General features: G+C 44.8%; 2 protein-coding genes across 3 annotated transcripts in view; both read right to left on the reverse strand.

The window, feature by feature from the left end:
- The window catches only part of LOC126959764 (peptidyl-prolyl cis-trans isomerase A-like), a 399,629-nt gene that overhangs the window by 87,941 nt on the left and 294,172 nt on the right, over positions 1-17,516 (reverse strand). The gene's annotated exons all lie outside the window — the stretch shown is intronic.
- The window catches only part of FNTB (farnesyltransferase, CAAX box, beta), a 77,315-nt gene that overhangs the window by 30,431 nt on the left and 29,368 nt on the right, over positions 1-17,516 (reverse strand). For both annotated transcript variants that reach the window (XM_050799279.1, XM_050799280.1), the window contains 3 exons: positions 16,386-16,477; positions 4,305-4,451; positions 4,123-4,206 (listed from right to left, as the gene is read on the reverse strand). In XM_050799279.1, the coding sequence (XP_050655236.1) occupies positions 4,123-4,206; positions 4,305-4,451; positions 16,386-16,477 (323 nt within the window). The remainder of the gene's footprint in view (positions 1-4,122; positions 4,207-4,304; positions 4,452-16,385; positions 16,478-17,516) is intronic.

Raw genomic sequence — 17,516 nt, forward strand, 5'->3', positions numbered from 1 at the left:
CTTTTAGTGGAGATGGTGTTTCGCCATGTTGGCTAGGCTGGTTTCAAATTCCCGACCTCAAGCAATCCACCTGCCTCGGCCTCCCAAAGTGTTGGGATTTACAGGCGCCCGGGCTATTTAAAAAAAAAAAAAATTATTAGGCTGGGCACGGTGGCTTACGCCTGTAATTCCAGTACTTTGGGAGGCCGAGGCAGGTGGATCACGAGGCCAGGAGTTCAAGACCAACCTGACCAACATTGTGAAACTCCATCTCCACTAAAAATGCAAAAATTAGCTGGACATGGTGGCGCACGCCTGTAGTCCCAGCTACTCGGGAGGCTGACATAGGAGAATCACTTGAACCTGGGAGGTGGGGGTTGCAGTGAGCCAAGATAGTGCCACTGCACTCCAGCCTGGGCGACAAAGCGAGACTCTGTCTCAAAAAAACCCAAAGCAGAGGCGGAGCTTGCAGTAAGCCAAGATCGCGCCACTGCACTCCAGCCTGGGCAACAGAGCAAGACTCTGTCTAAAAAAAAAAAAAAAAAAAAAAAAAAAAACCCAAAACAAACAAAAAAAATCATTATACTTGATTTGGGATCATTCTTGCTATTCCATCCTCCCAGCCCTAATTCTTCTCGGGGCACATTTTATTTCAGCTTCTCCCTCTGTCATGGAATACACACAGAGACTGCCTTTCCTTCCCCTCTATGGCTTTTTCAAATACCCAGCACGGGGAAGACAAAAATCATTGGTTTGAATTCTGCTCAAAAATCCTTCTCCTGGCCAGGTGTGGTAGCTCACGCCTGTAATCCCAGCACTTTGGGAGGCTAAGGCAGGTGGATTATTTGAGGTCAAGAGTTCGACATCAGCCTGGCCAACATGGTGAGACCTCGTCTCTACAAAAAATACAAAAATTAGCTGGGCATGGTGGCACACGCCTGTAATCCCAGCTACTTGGGAGACTGAAGCAGGAGAATCGTTTGAACCCGAGACAGGGGTTGCAGTGAGCCAAGATCCCACAACTGCACTCCTGCCTGGGCAACAGAAAGAAACTCCATCTCAAAACAAAACAAACAAACAAAAATTCTTCTCCTAAGGGCTCCTAAAAAACATAAAAGAAGGGCCTAGTTTCCATATCTTTTTTTTTTTTTTTTTTTTTTTTTTAAGATAGGATCTCGCTTTGTTGCCTAGGCTGCAGTGCAGTGGCGCTATCATGGCTTATTGCAACCTCAAACTCCTGGGCTCAACTGATCTTGCCTCACCCTCCTAAGCAGCTGGGGCTACAGATGTATGCCACCACACCTGGCTAAGTTTTTAAAAGTGTTTTGTAGAGACAGGGTCTTGCTATGTTGCCCAGGTTGGTCTTGAACTCCTGGCCTCAAGTGATTCTCTCATCTCAGCCTCTCAAAATGTTGAGATTACAGACATGAGCCACCACGCTCGGCCCTGGTTTCCATCTTACTCCTTATAGACATAACATGAAGCCAAATTTACTGAGGTATTCCAAAGAAGTCTCTGCGGAAGCTGCATGCATTATGATCCGACTAGCATTTTTAGCAGCCAAAGGCACAGTGGAGGTTTAGTTCTACCAGCAGGTATTGGGAGCACACAAGAGTCACAAGTGCCAATGCCAAATGTGATCATCTATCATCAGCTAATTTAGAAGATCTGATCTAATTTCCTTGCAGTCGTGGGCCTCTTAGAGAGGCTCAAATGCATTTGCTCTTGAATCCTACTGTGACTTGTTAGGTAGGAGGCAACCTATAATACAGTTTGCCTCTCACCAGTGAGGTCTAAGACGTGATGACGGCAGACACGAGTTCCAGGTCTCACACTGAGACAGGAAAGAAACATAATACAACCTTTTCATGTATTTCTACCCCTTTCCCTCCATCCAGTCATCACAGCTCTCAAATTTGAATTTGTCCACTAACTTTCCATCCTTGCTGCCATCACCCAAATCCAAGCCTTCTTCGACCTGGATCAGTCTCCCTGCTCTCCCTCCCTCCAGCCCTGAAACCAGAGGGCTTTTATTGGAATACTACAATTCATCACTGCAATTAGGAAACATCTAAGAAAATACAAATCAGATCACATCACTAAACTCCAGACTCCATAGGAGATTTCAGGGCCTCTGTGGCCTGCTCCCAGCCTGTCCCTCCAGCTGCACTGCTCCCCTGCCCACCAGGCCATCTACACTTCAACACTGAACTTGTCCTTTCTTGAACAACACATGCTCTCTCACCAAACTTCTGCAAATGCTAGATCCCTGCCTCCACCTTATCCTCACAGAATGCTCCAGATTATATAACCTAGATTAGGAGGTCAGGAATAATGACTCCTGCCTTTCTTAAGAACTGAGAAAAAATGGTGCTTGCTATGAGTTCACTGAGATTTGATTTTTTACAATACACTGGAGCTATAGACCCTTGAGTAGGCTCATCTCTGAAACTATCAGCAGTGTAACAGAGCAGAAAGCTCATCCAGAGACTGCTGTCTATCACAGAAGGGCAGCAAGCTAGTCTCCAGATGTCAAACTCTCCCCTGTCACTGCTGCTTCTCTCAAAGTCAAATCCACCCGAACAAGCACTCCTGAGGACTGGCTGATGCTTCTAGGCAAAAGACAATTAAAGAAACGCCAAGTGAAAAATGATGGAATCGGGGTACTAGAAACCAGGCAAACCAAGGAAAACAGATGCAGTCTACAAGCTTTTCTCCATTATTCATATCTTTAATCCTTTATGTAAATAGAAAGCATGGGCATGAACGGCAGAGCATCACCCAAAGTGCAAAGGTCAGGGAAGAATATGGCTCCAGTGCTTGGCAGGGGAACCAATCTGTCTTACTGGAGAAGTTTCCTAGCATTTATCTAGAACATATAAATAAAGAACATGGAGGGGGAACTGGTGCTAGAATGAATAAGACAGCAAATAATCATAGCTGCAAAAGGTATATGATAAAATACCAAAAGGATCTTGCTATGATTTGTTTGCTTTTGCCTAATAATTTTAGTTACGTTTTTAAAAGCTATGTTTCAAGATTGTGCATATTTTGGGGGAATAGCAACAGAACAGGAATGAAAATGTAGTGAACACAAGGGAAAAAAACTCTTAACATTTTCCTTAAGAAGAATCAACACATACTGATTTACCTCAGTAGTTCTACTGGCTTCACTGGTATATACAGATCCTAATCTAATTTTTTTGATTGGATTAGACAAGTTAGAGACAGAAGAACATCTTGAACTAAAGGCCTTTGCAGCCTGATTACCTGCTATTATCTGTAATGTATTTTATGCTCCAAAATGTTCGTGCTTTTTCCTCCCCTATACTTTCAAACCAATGGTTAAGCCAGATGCTTAAGCCAGAGTATTAATCAACTTGTGCAGAAGCAAACCCATTTACACATAGGCAGTAAGACAGCTTTGCTATAGAAACCTCACAAAATGTATTTCTCAACTAAATAATAAGAAAATGGCATAAAATCTCAATGAGCCACTGCCTTAGAGAAATGGCTTATTCAATGAATTCCCTGTATGCCTCATAAGTAATCTGCCAGGTGAGGAAGCAACTTGCTCGGTACATCAGACACTTATGGAGGAAAATAATAATTTCAAGCTAACTGGCATCAATCAGTTAATGTGATTTTATTGCACTGCACTCTCCTGGTCCACGAGGCTCTCTGCACCTCCCAGAAAAACTCTCATGTGCCTCAGGAGGACCTCAGGGGTTAGACATTCTCATGATTTCATCAAACTCACTCAGAAGGTATTTACTGAGGCCCTGCTGGGCTTTCTCCTCCCTTCCTATCTCAGAGAGGTGAAGGAATACATTACACCATACAGTCATTTATATTGTGGTATATCATTTTATACCAAACAAACGTATTTTTAATTTCTAAAACAAAAGCATTTGTTTCTGTCTTATATATTCACATTTACATAAAATAAGTCAAGTGATCATGACACCTGAGGACATCTGCATCACATCTGAATGATTCTGATGTGTCACTGACATGTCATCCTATGTGTCATTCTGGGACAAAGCGGCAGCTTCCCCATGATGTTCCTTAGGCTTGGCGTCTCTAATGGCAGATGAGCTCTAGAGTCAACCGATGTGGCAGCCTGTGCAAAACCCCACTCACCTCACATCCACCTCACCTCCGACATGCATGAGAAAGGAGCCGTCAGGTTGCTTCAGGGAGTACAAATACTGAAGAAGCTTCTCTCTGAGAAACAGGGAAAGAGGCAAGAGAGGCAACAGTCAGTGCGTGTCAGCAGGTGGGGAACTCCTCTGTGTTTCTGTCACTGCTGGCTTTCGCTGTACCTGTTAATGACGTCATAGGCCTCCTCGGTGCCAATGATGCACAATGCATTGACTGCTGCATATGTGGGTGCAAGGTGTGGATACTGACCGGGGCCTCCTCCAAAGCCACCTTCTGGGCTCTGACACAGCTCCAGGAACTGACACACACTAGGTACACAGCCAAAGGGCAAAAACAAAGTCAGACAGCATTCATGTCAAAACACCAAATTCCCACTAGATTCCATGCTTTTCCAATGATCCCCCCCTCCCTCGAAAGTGGGGGGGAACCTCTCCTCCCACCTGTTGAATATAACCTCTCCCCAAAAGGCTTACTTCTCTCCCTAGCTATCATCATTTCTGTCTGCCCTCCTCTGAGTTTCGTACTTAAGCGCTTGCCTGGTCATGAAGCAGGGAACACAAGGCTGGGAAGAAACTGACTTTCGTGGCTATGGGGTAAAAGTCTCCTGTGCTTCCCACATAAGCCTTTCCCAGACTTTCCACTCAACTCACTGCCCTGGACCTGTGGTACCAGCCACCTCCTCCTTGCCTTTGGGAGCCTCCCAGCCTTTGAATTTTGCCAAAACATGGTGCTCAACTGCTTCTTTCCACACCAACCATCCTAGCATCACCTCGGCCTATCATGAACACGTAAAGAGAGGTCTTCTCACTCCCACTGCCACCTTAGCCTCTGTGGGCCGCTGATTCCTACTCCACCAGTAGGAAGCAAGTTTGTTTTTTTTTCTGCAGTGCAGTGGCGTAATCTCAGCTCATTGCAGCATCCGCCTCCCAGGTTCAAGGGATTCTTTTGCCTCACCCTTCCAAGTAGCTGGGATTACAGGCGTGCACCATCACGCCCAGCCAATTTTTTGTACTTTCAGTAGAGATGAGGTTTCAACATGTTGGCCAGGTTGGTCTTGAACTACCTGGCCTCAAGTGATCTGCCCGCTGCAGCCTCTGAAAGTGCTGGGATTAAAGGCGTGAGCCACTGCATCCGGCCGAAAAACACATTTTTAATGGAGCCTGCCTCCATGGCTGGGAGAATAGAAGAGAGGCAGGCTGCTCTCATGCTCACCTTAATTGTGGTAAACGTAAGAGGAGCCGCACTGACTCGCCATGAGAATGCCTCCCAGTTTGTGGGTTCTTAGAGAATTCTCCACACTAATTCAAACAGGCTCCCACTCCCTCACTGAGGGGAGCTGTTTTCTGAGGGTTTGCCTCCAAGCCTGGCATCAGGCTGCCCAGAAGTTACAGTCTTGCTTTAGGTGAAATTCAGAGAGCCCAATCATCAGCCCAGGGTCTTCCGAAGTGCACCAGAAAGGGTGCCCCAGGAAAGCCCTGGTTATCAAGCTGTTTCTCCACAGCTCAGCAGGGTCACAGCCTTCCTGCCAGGAGAAACCTCCATTTAGAACGAGCAAACTGTCTTTGCAGTGTTCATGGGGCCTTCTTTCCTGGGCGCTTTCACCTCATTATTTCCTTGCTACTGCTGCCAGAAAGACTACATAGCCTACTCTCCAGGAAGACACAAGTTTATGACTGTTTGCCAACATCACATTTAATTACTTTCGATTTCAGACTTTCCATTATCTGGGCAGGGAAAGCAAAAGCAAATGCTGCTGCCTTGCTCTGTGAGTTCTGAAACGTCACGGGTTAAAAAAACGCACACTTCTTCTTGCAGCTAAAATTTTACTGTAGAAAACACAAGGATTGAAACTGAAGTTGAAGACAATTACGTGGCACTATGTTTTTTTTTTTTTCTTTTTTTTGAGAGAAGGTCTTACTCTGTCGGCCAGGCTGCAGGACAGCAGCATAATCACGGCTCACTGCAGCCTCGACCTCCCCAGACTCAAGCTATCCTCCCACCTCAGCCTCCCAAGTAGCTGAAATTACAGGCATGTGCCACCACGCCTGGCTAATTTTTGTATTTTTTATAAAGATGGGGTTTCACCATGTTGCCCAAGCTAGTCTTGAACTCCTGGGCTCAAGCAATCCTCCCACCTCGGACTCCCAAAGTGCTGGGATCACAGGCTTGAGCCAGCGTGCCCAGCATGTGCCACATTTTTAATGACAATTAATTTCTGTAGAGAACTTTAATTTGTTCCTACTTTCCAAATCATCATCAACTCTTATGACATTTCCCAGAAACTAATAGTTAATAAGCTCATGCCCTAACAAAGGCTGGCCACACTAGCATACCAAAAGGTTTCTGTACCACAAAAACAAAAGGTTTTAGCTGATACAAAACTTAACAGCACATTTTTTAAAAGAAAGAAAGAGAGTCACCTGGTTATACACTCCCTTTCCCAGCTCCTAAGATAGAATCATGCTGAACGCAACACTACTGATCCTAAAGCCTCGAATTAGTTAGGATCTGAATGTACTAGACACCTTGATACCATCCCTCCATGCCAACCTCCCTCAGCTGACATGCTGCATCTGACTGTCTGGGGCTGTGCTAGAGAACTGGAAGTTGGGCTTCTCTTGATCTCAGACACTTCCGTATTACAGAACATTCTGATCCCAAGGCTTTCCAACTTGCACCTTAAGGCACTGGCAAGTTGACCATGAACTACCAGCCGTCATTAACAGACTTCTTAGCAATTCTGAAGACCAAAATGTTAATGATACTTCTATCCACTAAAAAAAAAAAAAAAAAAAAAAAAAAAAAAGGAGCCAGGCATAGTGGCTGGCGCCTGTAATTCCAGCACTTTGGGAGGCCAAGGCGGAGGACTGCTTGAAGCCAGTAGTTCAAGACCAGCTTGGGCAACACAGTGAGACCCCAGCTCTACAAAAAAAATTGTTTTCCCCACAAATGTAGGGGGAGAAAAACGTATCATAGAGACAAGAAGTTCACCAACAAATAAAAATTACAAGCAGAAAACATTGTACAAACACCAAGTGGCATGTTTTGTGAAAAACAAGTATTCACAAAATCATTCATTTAGAATATGACTGAAAGCTGTAATACATCAATTTTCTTTAACGTCAGCAAGGCATTTCATTCTAGCTTACATGCCAATTACCAACAAAGTGGGAAACTATATTCTACATCACAGATTTTCAAACCCAAAATGTGTGCATCAGAATCTGTAGAAAGTTAATAAAGAATACAGAGACCCAGTCTTGCTGAGGTGGAAAAGATCTTGGGCCTCTGTATTTTTACCAAATTTCCAGGTGATTCAGATACATGCAAAGCTTGAGCCATCACTAACTAGTCCTTGCTACACAACTAAAATTACTTGGGGGGTGTTTTAAAAATCGCAACACCCAAGCCACACCTAATTCCAATTAAACCAGAATCACCATGGGTGGGACCCAGGTGGCAGTATTTTTTTAAAACTCCCCATGTGATTCCACTGTTCAGCCAGGTATCAGTGCTTCTCAAACTTGAGTTACATAGAAATTACCTGTGGCGCTTGCTAAACTGCAGCTCTAATTCAGTAGAAATAGATGGGTCTGACAGTCCTCTTTTTTTTTTTTTTTTTTTTTTTAAGGAGATGGAGTCTCGCTCTGTTGCCCAGGCTGGAGTGCAGTGCGGGGGCGATCTCCGCGCACTGCAAGCTCCGCCTCCTGGGTTCAAGCGATTCTCCTGTCTCAGCCTCCTGAGTAGCTGGGACTACAGGCGCACACCGCCACGCCCGGCTAGTTTTTGTATTTTTTAGTAGTCAGGGTTTCACCATGTTGCCCAGGCTGGTCTCGAACTCCTGAGCTCAATCTGCCCGCCTTGGCCTCCCAAAGTGCTAGGATTACAGGCGTGAGCCACCATGCCCAGCTGAGAGTCCTCATTTCTAATATGTTCCCAGGTGACAGCAATGCTCCTGGTCTGGGGACCCCATTTTAAGTAGCAATGAGATACATCTGTGCTGTCCAATGAGCAGCCGCTAGCCACATGAGGCAATTTAAATTTTCAATTAATTAAAATAGAAAAGTCAGCTCTTCAGTCACATAAGCCACATTTCAAGTACTCAACAGCTACCTGTGGCTAGTGGCCAATATAGAACATGTGTAGACATTTATAGACATCTATAGACATTTAGAGAATATAGAACATTTTCATTATCACAGAAAGTTCTATGGGATACACCACTCTATCATTCCATCATTAAAGAGTGTGTAAATCTTGTAAGAGGGTCAAGTTCAAAGAAGGGATATGAGCGATTGCCTTATAAGGAGTTTACTGGGACTCTTAGGTGATGGCTGAGGACTGATCTAAAGTGGTTGATTCTGGCCAGGCGTGGTGGCTCATGCCTGTAATCCCAGCACTTTGGCTGAGGCGAGGGGATCACTTGAGCTCAGGAGTTCAAGGCCAGCCTGGGCAATATGGCAAAACCCCATCTCTACAAAAAATATAAAAATTAGCCAGGCATGTTGGCACACACCTGTAGTCCCAGCTACTCAGGAGGCTGAGGTGGGAGGATCACTTGAGCTTGTGGAGGTCCAGGTTGCAGTGAGCTGTGATTGTGCCACAGAACTCCAGCCCAGACAACAGAGTGAGACCCTGTCTCAATCAATCATTCAATCACAATCAATGTTGATTCTAAACATTGTCATCAGTTTGGATGAAGGATTCAAAGGCATGTACAGAAACCAGTAAGAATAAAACAAATGAAATAGGTATAAATAGCAAAAATTATGCTTAGAGATGGCAGGGGTGGGGGATGGGTAAGGCACCTGAAAACAAGATGGGAAATGACTAGGAACATAGCAGGAAAAGACCAGTGATAAGGGTCCACGAGTTGTGAAGAACAATAAAAATGCTTGTTAAAAGCATCATAGGCCAGGCGTGGTGGCTCACGCCTGTAACCCCAGCACTTTGGGAGGCCGAGGCGGGCGGATCATGAGGTCAGGAGATCAAGACTATCCTAGCTAACACGGTGAAACCCCTTCTCTACTAAAAATACAAAAAATTAGCTGGGTGTGGTGGTGGGCGCCTATAGTCCCAGCTACTCAGGAGGCTGAGGCAGAAGAATGGCGTGAACCTTGGAGGTGGAGCTTGCAGTGAGCCAAGATCGCACCACTGCACTCCAGCCTGGGGGACACAGTGAGACTCCATCTCAAAAAAAATTAAAATTAAAATTAAAAATAAAAATAAAATAAAATTTTAAAAAAGCATCATAAACACAGTATTAGTCAGAACTGTATCTGGCTCTAGCCTCCATTTTCCACCTCATAGGGAATTCACATTAGAGTTGTAAAAATGACTAAATTTTTTTTTCAAGTATTTGGCTGGGTGTGGTGGCTAGTGCCTGTAATCCCGTGACTTTGGGAGGCCAAGGCAGGAGGATTACTTAAGGCCAAGAGTTTAAGACCAGCTTAGGCAATACAGCAAGACCTTATCTCTATTTTTAAAATAAAATAAAAAGCTTAATATTACAGACAATCACAACGAGAAAGCTACCCAGCAAAATACCTCAAATATACAAAGGATAATTACATAAACATTCTAGTAGGCAAAAACTGAGACTAATCTGTAGCAAGAAGTATTTAGGTTACATAAAAAACTTCAGCACTAGAATAGGCTATCATGGACAGACTGAAGGCCTAGGATAAGTTATGAAGATTATAGCTATGTTCTGCACAATTGGCAAGGTTTAAAGAAAAAAAAAAAACAGAAAAAAAGATTACAGCTTTGGAAATAGGAACAGTCATCCATGGGCAGAACAGCTTAGGAGGAGATGTAAATGCAAGATGCATGAGCTGGCATCACATCAAGCTTGTTCTCGTACTAACTGTAAAACAGCGTCAGCTTGATACAGTGAAGAGGAAATCTCCTTCCCTAGGTAGAGTATGACAACGGACAGGTGAAGACGGGCAGCATCTCTTGTTGATTCCGGGTGGCCTGTGCTGCCCACAGAGTCAGACATGTTACTTGACTCTTCGTCAAGCACTAGCAAGTCTCTGGATGGCTGCTGTTCTGGAAGAACGGTCAGGTCGAAAGTTGGCTACTGTAGGCCGGGCGCAATGGCTCACGCCTATGATCCTAGCACTTTGGGAGGCTGATGTGGGCAGATCGCTTAAGGCCAGGAGTTTGAGACCAGCCTGGCCAACATGGTAAAACTCCATCTCTACTAAAAATACAAAAATTAGCCAGGCATGGTGGCACGCGCCTGTAGTCCCAGCTGCTTGGGAGGCTGAAGCACGAGAATCACTTGAACCTGGAAGGCGGACGTTGCAGTGAGCTGAGATTGCACCAGTGCACTCCAGCCTGGGGGACACAGCAAGACTCTGACTCAAAGAAAAAGAAAGTTGGCTATTTTAGAGTAGAGTTTCTCAACTGTTGACATTTGGGGCTCAGTAATTCTTTGGTGCAGGGACTGTCCTGTAGAGGATATTTAGCAGCACCCCTGACCTGCACTCACCAGGTGCCAACAGCACCTGGTCAGGAAAAATGCCCAGGAGACAAAGGCCTAGATATGGTGTCCTCACTGAAAGGTGTAGAAACATACAAACTACACTTAAAAATTAAAAGGAAAAATATTTAAGAGGCTACTCCAGGGACAAGGTACTAATAACCTTTGAAACGGAAAGGATAAAACACTGAAATCGCAAAATTTGAATTTATCTTTGGAAAAATCTTACGAGCTGAAATATCCTAAAATGGTTTTTAAGTTAAAGGCAATTTTTAAATCTTACAGAAGCTAAAAACATTAACAGTGCGATGGTCTCCCTGTGATTTTTATTTTGCTCTGTTTCACTGAAGCTGTTTTCGGTAACAAAGAATGGGATTCTCATTAGAAGATGCTTCCTTCAGTGCCAAAACTATTAAGCAAAGCAAATGTACTTAGTCTAGTTTCAAAATATTAATTCATTTTAGGTAAACACATATAAATGTGTGCACATAACCTCTTAAAATAGGCAAGCTAGGCCGCGTGCAGTGGCTCACATCTGTAATCCCAACATTTTGGGAAGCTGAAGCGGGTGGATCACCTGAGGTCAGGAGTTCAAGACCAGCCTGGCCAACATGTTGAAACCCTGCTCTACCAAATACAAAAATTAGCTGGGCGTGGTGGCGCACCCCTGTAATCCTAGCTACTTGGGAAGCTGAGGCAGGAGAATCACTTGAACCCGGGAGGTGGAGGTTGCAGTGAGCTGAGATCATGCCACTGCACTCCAGCCTGGGAAGAAGAGCAAAACACCGTCTCAAAAAAAAAAAAAAAAAAAAAAAGGCCGGGCGGGGTCGCTCACACCTATAATCCCAGCACTTTGGGAGGGTGAGGCAGGTGGATCACCTGAGGTCAGGAGTTTGAGACCAACTTGGCCAACATGGTAAAACCTCGTCTCTACGAAAAATGTGTGGTGGCTCCCGCCTGTATGCCTGTAGTCCCAGCTACTCGGGAGGCTGAGGCAGAAGAATTGCTTGAATGCAGGAGACGGAGATTGCAGTGAGCCAAGATCGTGATACTGCACTCCAGTCTGGGCAAGAAAGCAAGACTCTTTCTCAAAAAAAAAAGAAAAAAAAGAGGCAAGCTAAAGTCCTACCTATGGACTGGACATGGTGGCCTCACGCCTGTAATCCCAGTGTTTTGGGAGGCTAAGGTAGGAGGATCAATTGAGCCCAGGAGGTCATGACCAGCCCAGGCAACACAGCAAGGCACTCTCTCTACCAAAAATAAAAAAAACATTCCAGGCTATGAATACATTATTCTTGAAACCTCTGATACCAGCCGTAACAACCTGGCCTTGCTGGCTTTGGTCAGTGGTCATAGCAGCTGACAAAAGTATTTTGTCCACTAGAGGGAACCCAGCTTATCACATTGTTCCCTAAACAAACAGAAGCACAGCAGTGAACAAAATAGGAAAGAGAAATCTTTGTGTAAGTGTAGGGGGTGTGTGTGTTGCATGCAGGGGAAAAGAAGGCAGGAAAATTTAATAAAACTGCAGAGCTAGACTTTCTGCCTCTAGGTCACCTTAATATATTTGTATGAAGAAAGAAAACTGAACACATTTCAAAGCATTTCATTTCCCTGTGCAAGATAAATAAAAAGGCAATATTCTATTTCAGCTAGTCTAAAAAAAATCTTCTATTTATATAGAAGTCTTTAAGATTTCTCTGTATCTTACTAAAAATAGTCTATTTCCTTATGGGTCAGAGCCAGTAGGCTTTGTTCATCACAAATATTATCTGTACCTAGAAGTAACTACCTCCTAGGCACAAAGCAAAATTCATTATTGGAAAGTCTAAGAAATGTTTAAAAGTTCATTAACTCAATGCTCAGAAGAAACACAGGTAAAGCTTTTAAGGCACCTGTGAAGCAGAAACTCTCATTAACTGTCAAGTGGTTTTTGAAATAAGGACACATCAAGCTTATTTTTAAACCATTCCTTTAATTACAAAATAATAAAAGATCATTGTGAAATTTCAGAAAATGCAAATAAGCTTAGAAAAAAATGTTTTGTTTGTTTGTTTGTCTTTTGAGACAAGAGTCTCCTTCTGTTACCCAGAATGGAGTACAGTGGTATGATTTCGGCTCACTGCAACCTCTGCCTCCCAGATTCAAGCGATTCTCCTGCTTCAGTCTCCCAAGTAGCTGGGATTACAGGTGCCAGCCAACACACCCAGCTATTTTTTGTATTTTTAGTAGAGACAGGGTTTCACCATGTTGGTTAGACTGGTCTTGAACTCCTGACCTCAAGTGATCCACCTGTCTCAGCCTCTCAAAGTCCTGGGATTACAGCCGTGAGCCATTACATCCAGCCAGAAAGTTTTTCTTTTTTTTTTTTTGAGACAGAGTTTCCCTCTTGTTGCCCAGGCTGGAGTGCAGTGGTGTGATCTCGGCTCACTGCAACCTCCACCTCCCGGGTTCAAGTGAGTCTCCTGCCTCAGCCTCCTGAGTAGCTGGGATTACAGGCATGTGCCACCACGACCAGCTAATTTTGTATTTTTAGTAGAGACGGGGTTTCTCCATGTTGGCCAGGCTGGTCTAAAACTCCCGACCTCAGGTGATCCACCTGCCTCAGCCTCCCAAAGTGCTGGGATTACAGGCGTGAGCCAATGCGCATGGCCTTTTTTTTTTTTTTTAAGACAGAGTCTCTCTCTGTCCTCCAGGCTGGAGTAGCGTGGCATGATCTTGGCTCGTCGCAACCTCCACCTCCCTGATTCAAGCAATTCTCCTGCCTTAGACTCCCGAGTAGCTGGGATTACAGGCATACACCACCAAGCCAGGCTAATTTTTGTATTTTTAGTAGAGACAGGATTTCCCCATGTTGGCCAGGCTGGTCTCAAACTCGACTTCAGGTGATCCACTGGCCTTGGCCTCCCAAAGCCCTGGGATTACAGGTGTGAGACACCGCGCCCAGCCCAGAAAGTTTATAAAATCACTTTTAACCCTATCGTCCAGAAGTAACTACTACATGTATCTTTCTGGTTTTATCTATGCATATAATCATCTATATTTTAATATATATAAATTAAATCTTTTAAACTATTTTCATTTCACATCTCTCTATATAAATACATACATTTTAACATACAAATATACACATTCATATATTTATTGAGACAGGGTCTTGCTCTGTTGCCCAGGCTGGAATGCAGTGGTGCTATCATGGCTCACTGCAGCCTCAAACTCCTGAACTCAAGTGACCCTCTTGCCTCGGCCTCCTGAGCAGCTAGAAGTGTGCACCACCACACCCAGCTATTTTTATTTTTGAGATGGAGTCTCACTATATCGCCCAGACTGGTCTTGAATTCCTGAGCTCCAGTGGTCCTCTGACCTTGGCCTCCCAAAGTGCTGGGATTACAGATGTGATCATGCCTGACCACATTTATAAATTTTTTAATGGTTATATTTCATTGAATGTACTGCACCATAAATGACTTATGTTTTATTTTTTAAATTTATGTATTTCATTTATTTATTTTTTTGAGATGGAGTGTCACTCTGTCACCCAGACTGGAGTGCAGTGACACAATCTCGGCTCACTGCAACCTCTACCTCCTGGGTCCAAGCGATTCTCCTGCCTCAGCCTCCCAAGTAGCTGGGATTACAGGCGTGTACCACCATGCCCGGTTAACTTTTGTATTTTAGTAGAGATGGAGTTTCACCATGTTGGCCAGGCGGGTCTCAAACTCCTGGCCTTAAGTGAGCCACCCACCTCAACCTCCCAAAGTGCTTGGGATTATAGGCCTGAGCCACCACGTCCAGCTTTACATTTAAAAAAAAAATTTTAAACATTCTCTACTGTTGATTTTTTAATTTAGATTGCTTCCAATGAAAGGCCCTTTAAGGGCTCCTCTCATCCTATGTGACATTGCCCCAAAACCGGCGCTGACACTTCCTCAGAAAAGCCTTCCCTACAAAACACCAAGTACACAGCCTAGAAAAAAACTCAGTCAATTCTGGCTCAAGTGCTTCCACCTCAGGCACCCCGTGACTCTCTCTTCCAGTTTCTCATGGGTCTGCGGCCTCCTCCATCTAGTGTTTGGACCGAGGCTCACAGAAATCCCCCATTTTTTCTTTCTTCTCTCACACCTGACTTTCCCATTGTGTAGGAGTGAAGGGAAAACTTTCCAAATATCCTGATTATGTAGGAGTGAAGGGAAAACGTCCCAAACTATCCCCAGGCCCCCGAGCTGGTATTTCTAAAACACACAGGGCTGGATGTTGTGGCTCACGCCTGTTATCCCAGTACTTTGGGAGGCCGAGGCGGGTGGATCACCTGAAGTCAGTAGTTCAAGACCAGCCTGGTCAATATGGTGAAAGCCTGCTTCTACTAAAAATACAAAAATTAGCCGGGCATGGTGGTGGGTGCCTGTAATCCCAGCTACTCAGGAGGCTGAGGCAGGAGAATCACTTGAACCCGGGAAGTGGAGGCTGCAGTGAGCTGAGATTGTGCCACTGCACCCCAGCCTGGGTGACAGAGTGAAACTCTGTCTCAAAAACAAAAACAAAAACAAAAAAAACCACATGAGCCTTTCTTTGACAATTAAATTCCTGTTACTGCAGAAACTGTGTCCAACTCTCCTTCCAGTGCTGGAAGCAGCCAGGCTTGCAGTGGCATCCCGATGATCAAAACAATGCACTTGCCTCTCCCTCAGAAAGCATCCTACGTACCACAAGGGTTAATGGCCTAATTCTTTATTATCTTCCCCATCCACATTCATCACAAGACACCCTGCCCAGGAAGGCAAGAATGAGAGGTTATTGTTAAGACAGAATGAATGAGACAATGTCCAGTTCTGTTCTTCTGACCTGACAATGTGACCAAGGCAGGGGCTCTGTGACCAGAGAGGGGCCCCGGCTAGCCTCTGTGTGTCGCAGCACAGCTGCCTCCTTGTGCTGTGGAGAAACGAACCTGGCTCAGAAGTCTCTCATCCCAGATGCCTCGCCCTCAGGAGCACCAGAGGAAGCTGAGAAATTCGAGATGCTGCCTAGAGCCCATGCTGCCTCTCAGCGGATCTCTTAGATCCAATTCCTGGCTGCCCTTTCTTATTCCAGGTATCCCTAGGACTGGAGTCATGATCAGTCTTTTCTTCTTTAATATATAAATAGTGATGAGTGTCTGGGAATGAGGTGCCAGATCAAGAATGCCATCGGTACAAGGATCTTGGGAAGAAGCTCAGTTGCTTGGATCTCTAATCATCAAACAGATGTAGGAAAACTGAGAGTCATGGCATTTGTATGCCACGCCAGTAACACGTCCAGTCCCATCAAGAGCTGCACGGTCCCTCCAAGTACCGGGAGCAGGGAGGTACTTCTACAGAGGTGCGTAGGAAAGGCAAAGGCATTTTTGTTCACTGGACGGGCACGTGCTTCCCCACAGAAGCTGTTCAAATGCATACTGTACTTTCTGGCAAAATCATGTCTCTCAGAGTTGATGATTAAGACTTTTCTCAAAGACCAGAGTCAAGAGTCAAAAGAAAAGACCACAGAAGAAACCAGAATCCTTCTCTTGGAAGTTCAAAGTCTTGTTCTACCCACCAGCTTACATTAGGTTTCTAAAGTGGAGGAGTTTCAGGAAGTTGCCGGAGGTCATGAGAAGAGCAAGGATTTCTTTGTGGCACTCTGTTTTTTTCCATTCCAAACAAATAAAACAGAAACAAAACAAAACCCCAAACTCAAAATATTTCAGAGAACACCCCAGATTTCCCAAAGCCAGACTCACTCTGTAGCCACTATCTGGGGGATGGGTTCATCTAGCAGTTCCAAGCTGTGCAGGATCCAATAGCAGAGCCATGGGCGGCTGGCATCCAGACACTGGGAGACAGACAGGAGAGAAAACATCCCTTATTCACAATCACTCCAAGACACTGCTGCCAAGGCCGTATCTGTCTCACTCCCAGCAGCCTGGCAAGGGGGAGGAGGGCACCCTTGCTCAAACAACAATCAGTGAATAAAGGACACTTTGCTTTGTGGCCTTAGCCAGGAGCTGAAATGACCGTCTGTTAAAAAAAAAAAAAAAAAGATAACAGGGCCAGGCGCGGTGGTTCATGCCTGCAATTCCAGCACTTTGGGAGGCCAAGGTGGGGGGGATCATTTAAGGTCAGGAGTTCAAGACCAGCCTGGCCAACATGGCAAAACCCTGTCTCTATTAAAAATACAAAAATTAGCTGGGCATGGTGATGTGCGCCTGTAATCCCAGCTACTTGGGAGGCTGAGGCAGGAGAATCACTTGAACCCAGGAGGCAGAGGTTGCAATGAGCCAAGATCGCACTACTGCACTCCAGCCTGGGCGACAGAGCGAGACTCCGTCTCAAAAAAAAAAAAAAAAAAAAAAAAAAAAAAAAAAGAAGAAAAGAAAAGAAAAAAAAGACAACAGGATTAAAAAGAAAAGGTGACCCTGAACCCAGTGGATCCCTCCCTGGCAAGCATCTAAGGAAGGCTGAGCAGAGGACTTCCTACAGGCCAGGAGGTTAGGGGCTGCTATTTTCTCAGTGTAGAACCAAGGAGATATATACTCTCTGAAGAGATTTTCTGGCTTAATTCAACCACTGATTCAACAAATATTTGATAGTATCTACTTGTGCCAAGCACTGTATTAGACATTGGGGGCATGATAATAAAATTTGGTTTCTACTCTTTATTTTTTTGAGACAGGGTCTCGCTCTGTCACCCAGGCTAGAGTGCAATGGTATGATCTCAGCTCACTGCAGCCTCAACCTCCCGGGCTCAAGCAATCCTCCTGCCTCAGCCTCCTAAGTAGCTGGGACTAGGGGCACACACCACCATGCCTGGCTAATTTTTTAAGTTTTTACAGAGACAGGGTCCCACTATGTTGCCCAGGCTGGTCTTGAAC

This window comes from Macaca thibetana, chromosome 7, assembly GCF_024542745.1.
Source record: "Macaca thibetana thibetana isolate TM-01 chromosome 7, ASM2454274v1, whole genome shotgun sequence".
NCBI lineage: Eukaryota > Metazoa > Chordata > Mammalia > Primates > Cercopithecidae > Macaca > Macaca thibetana.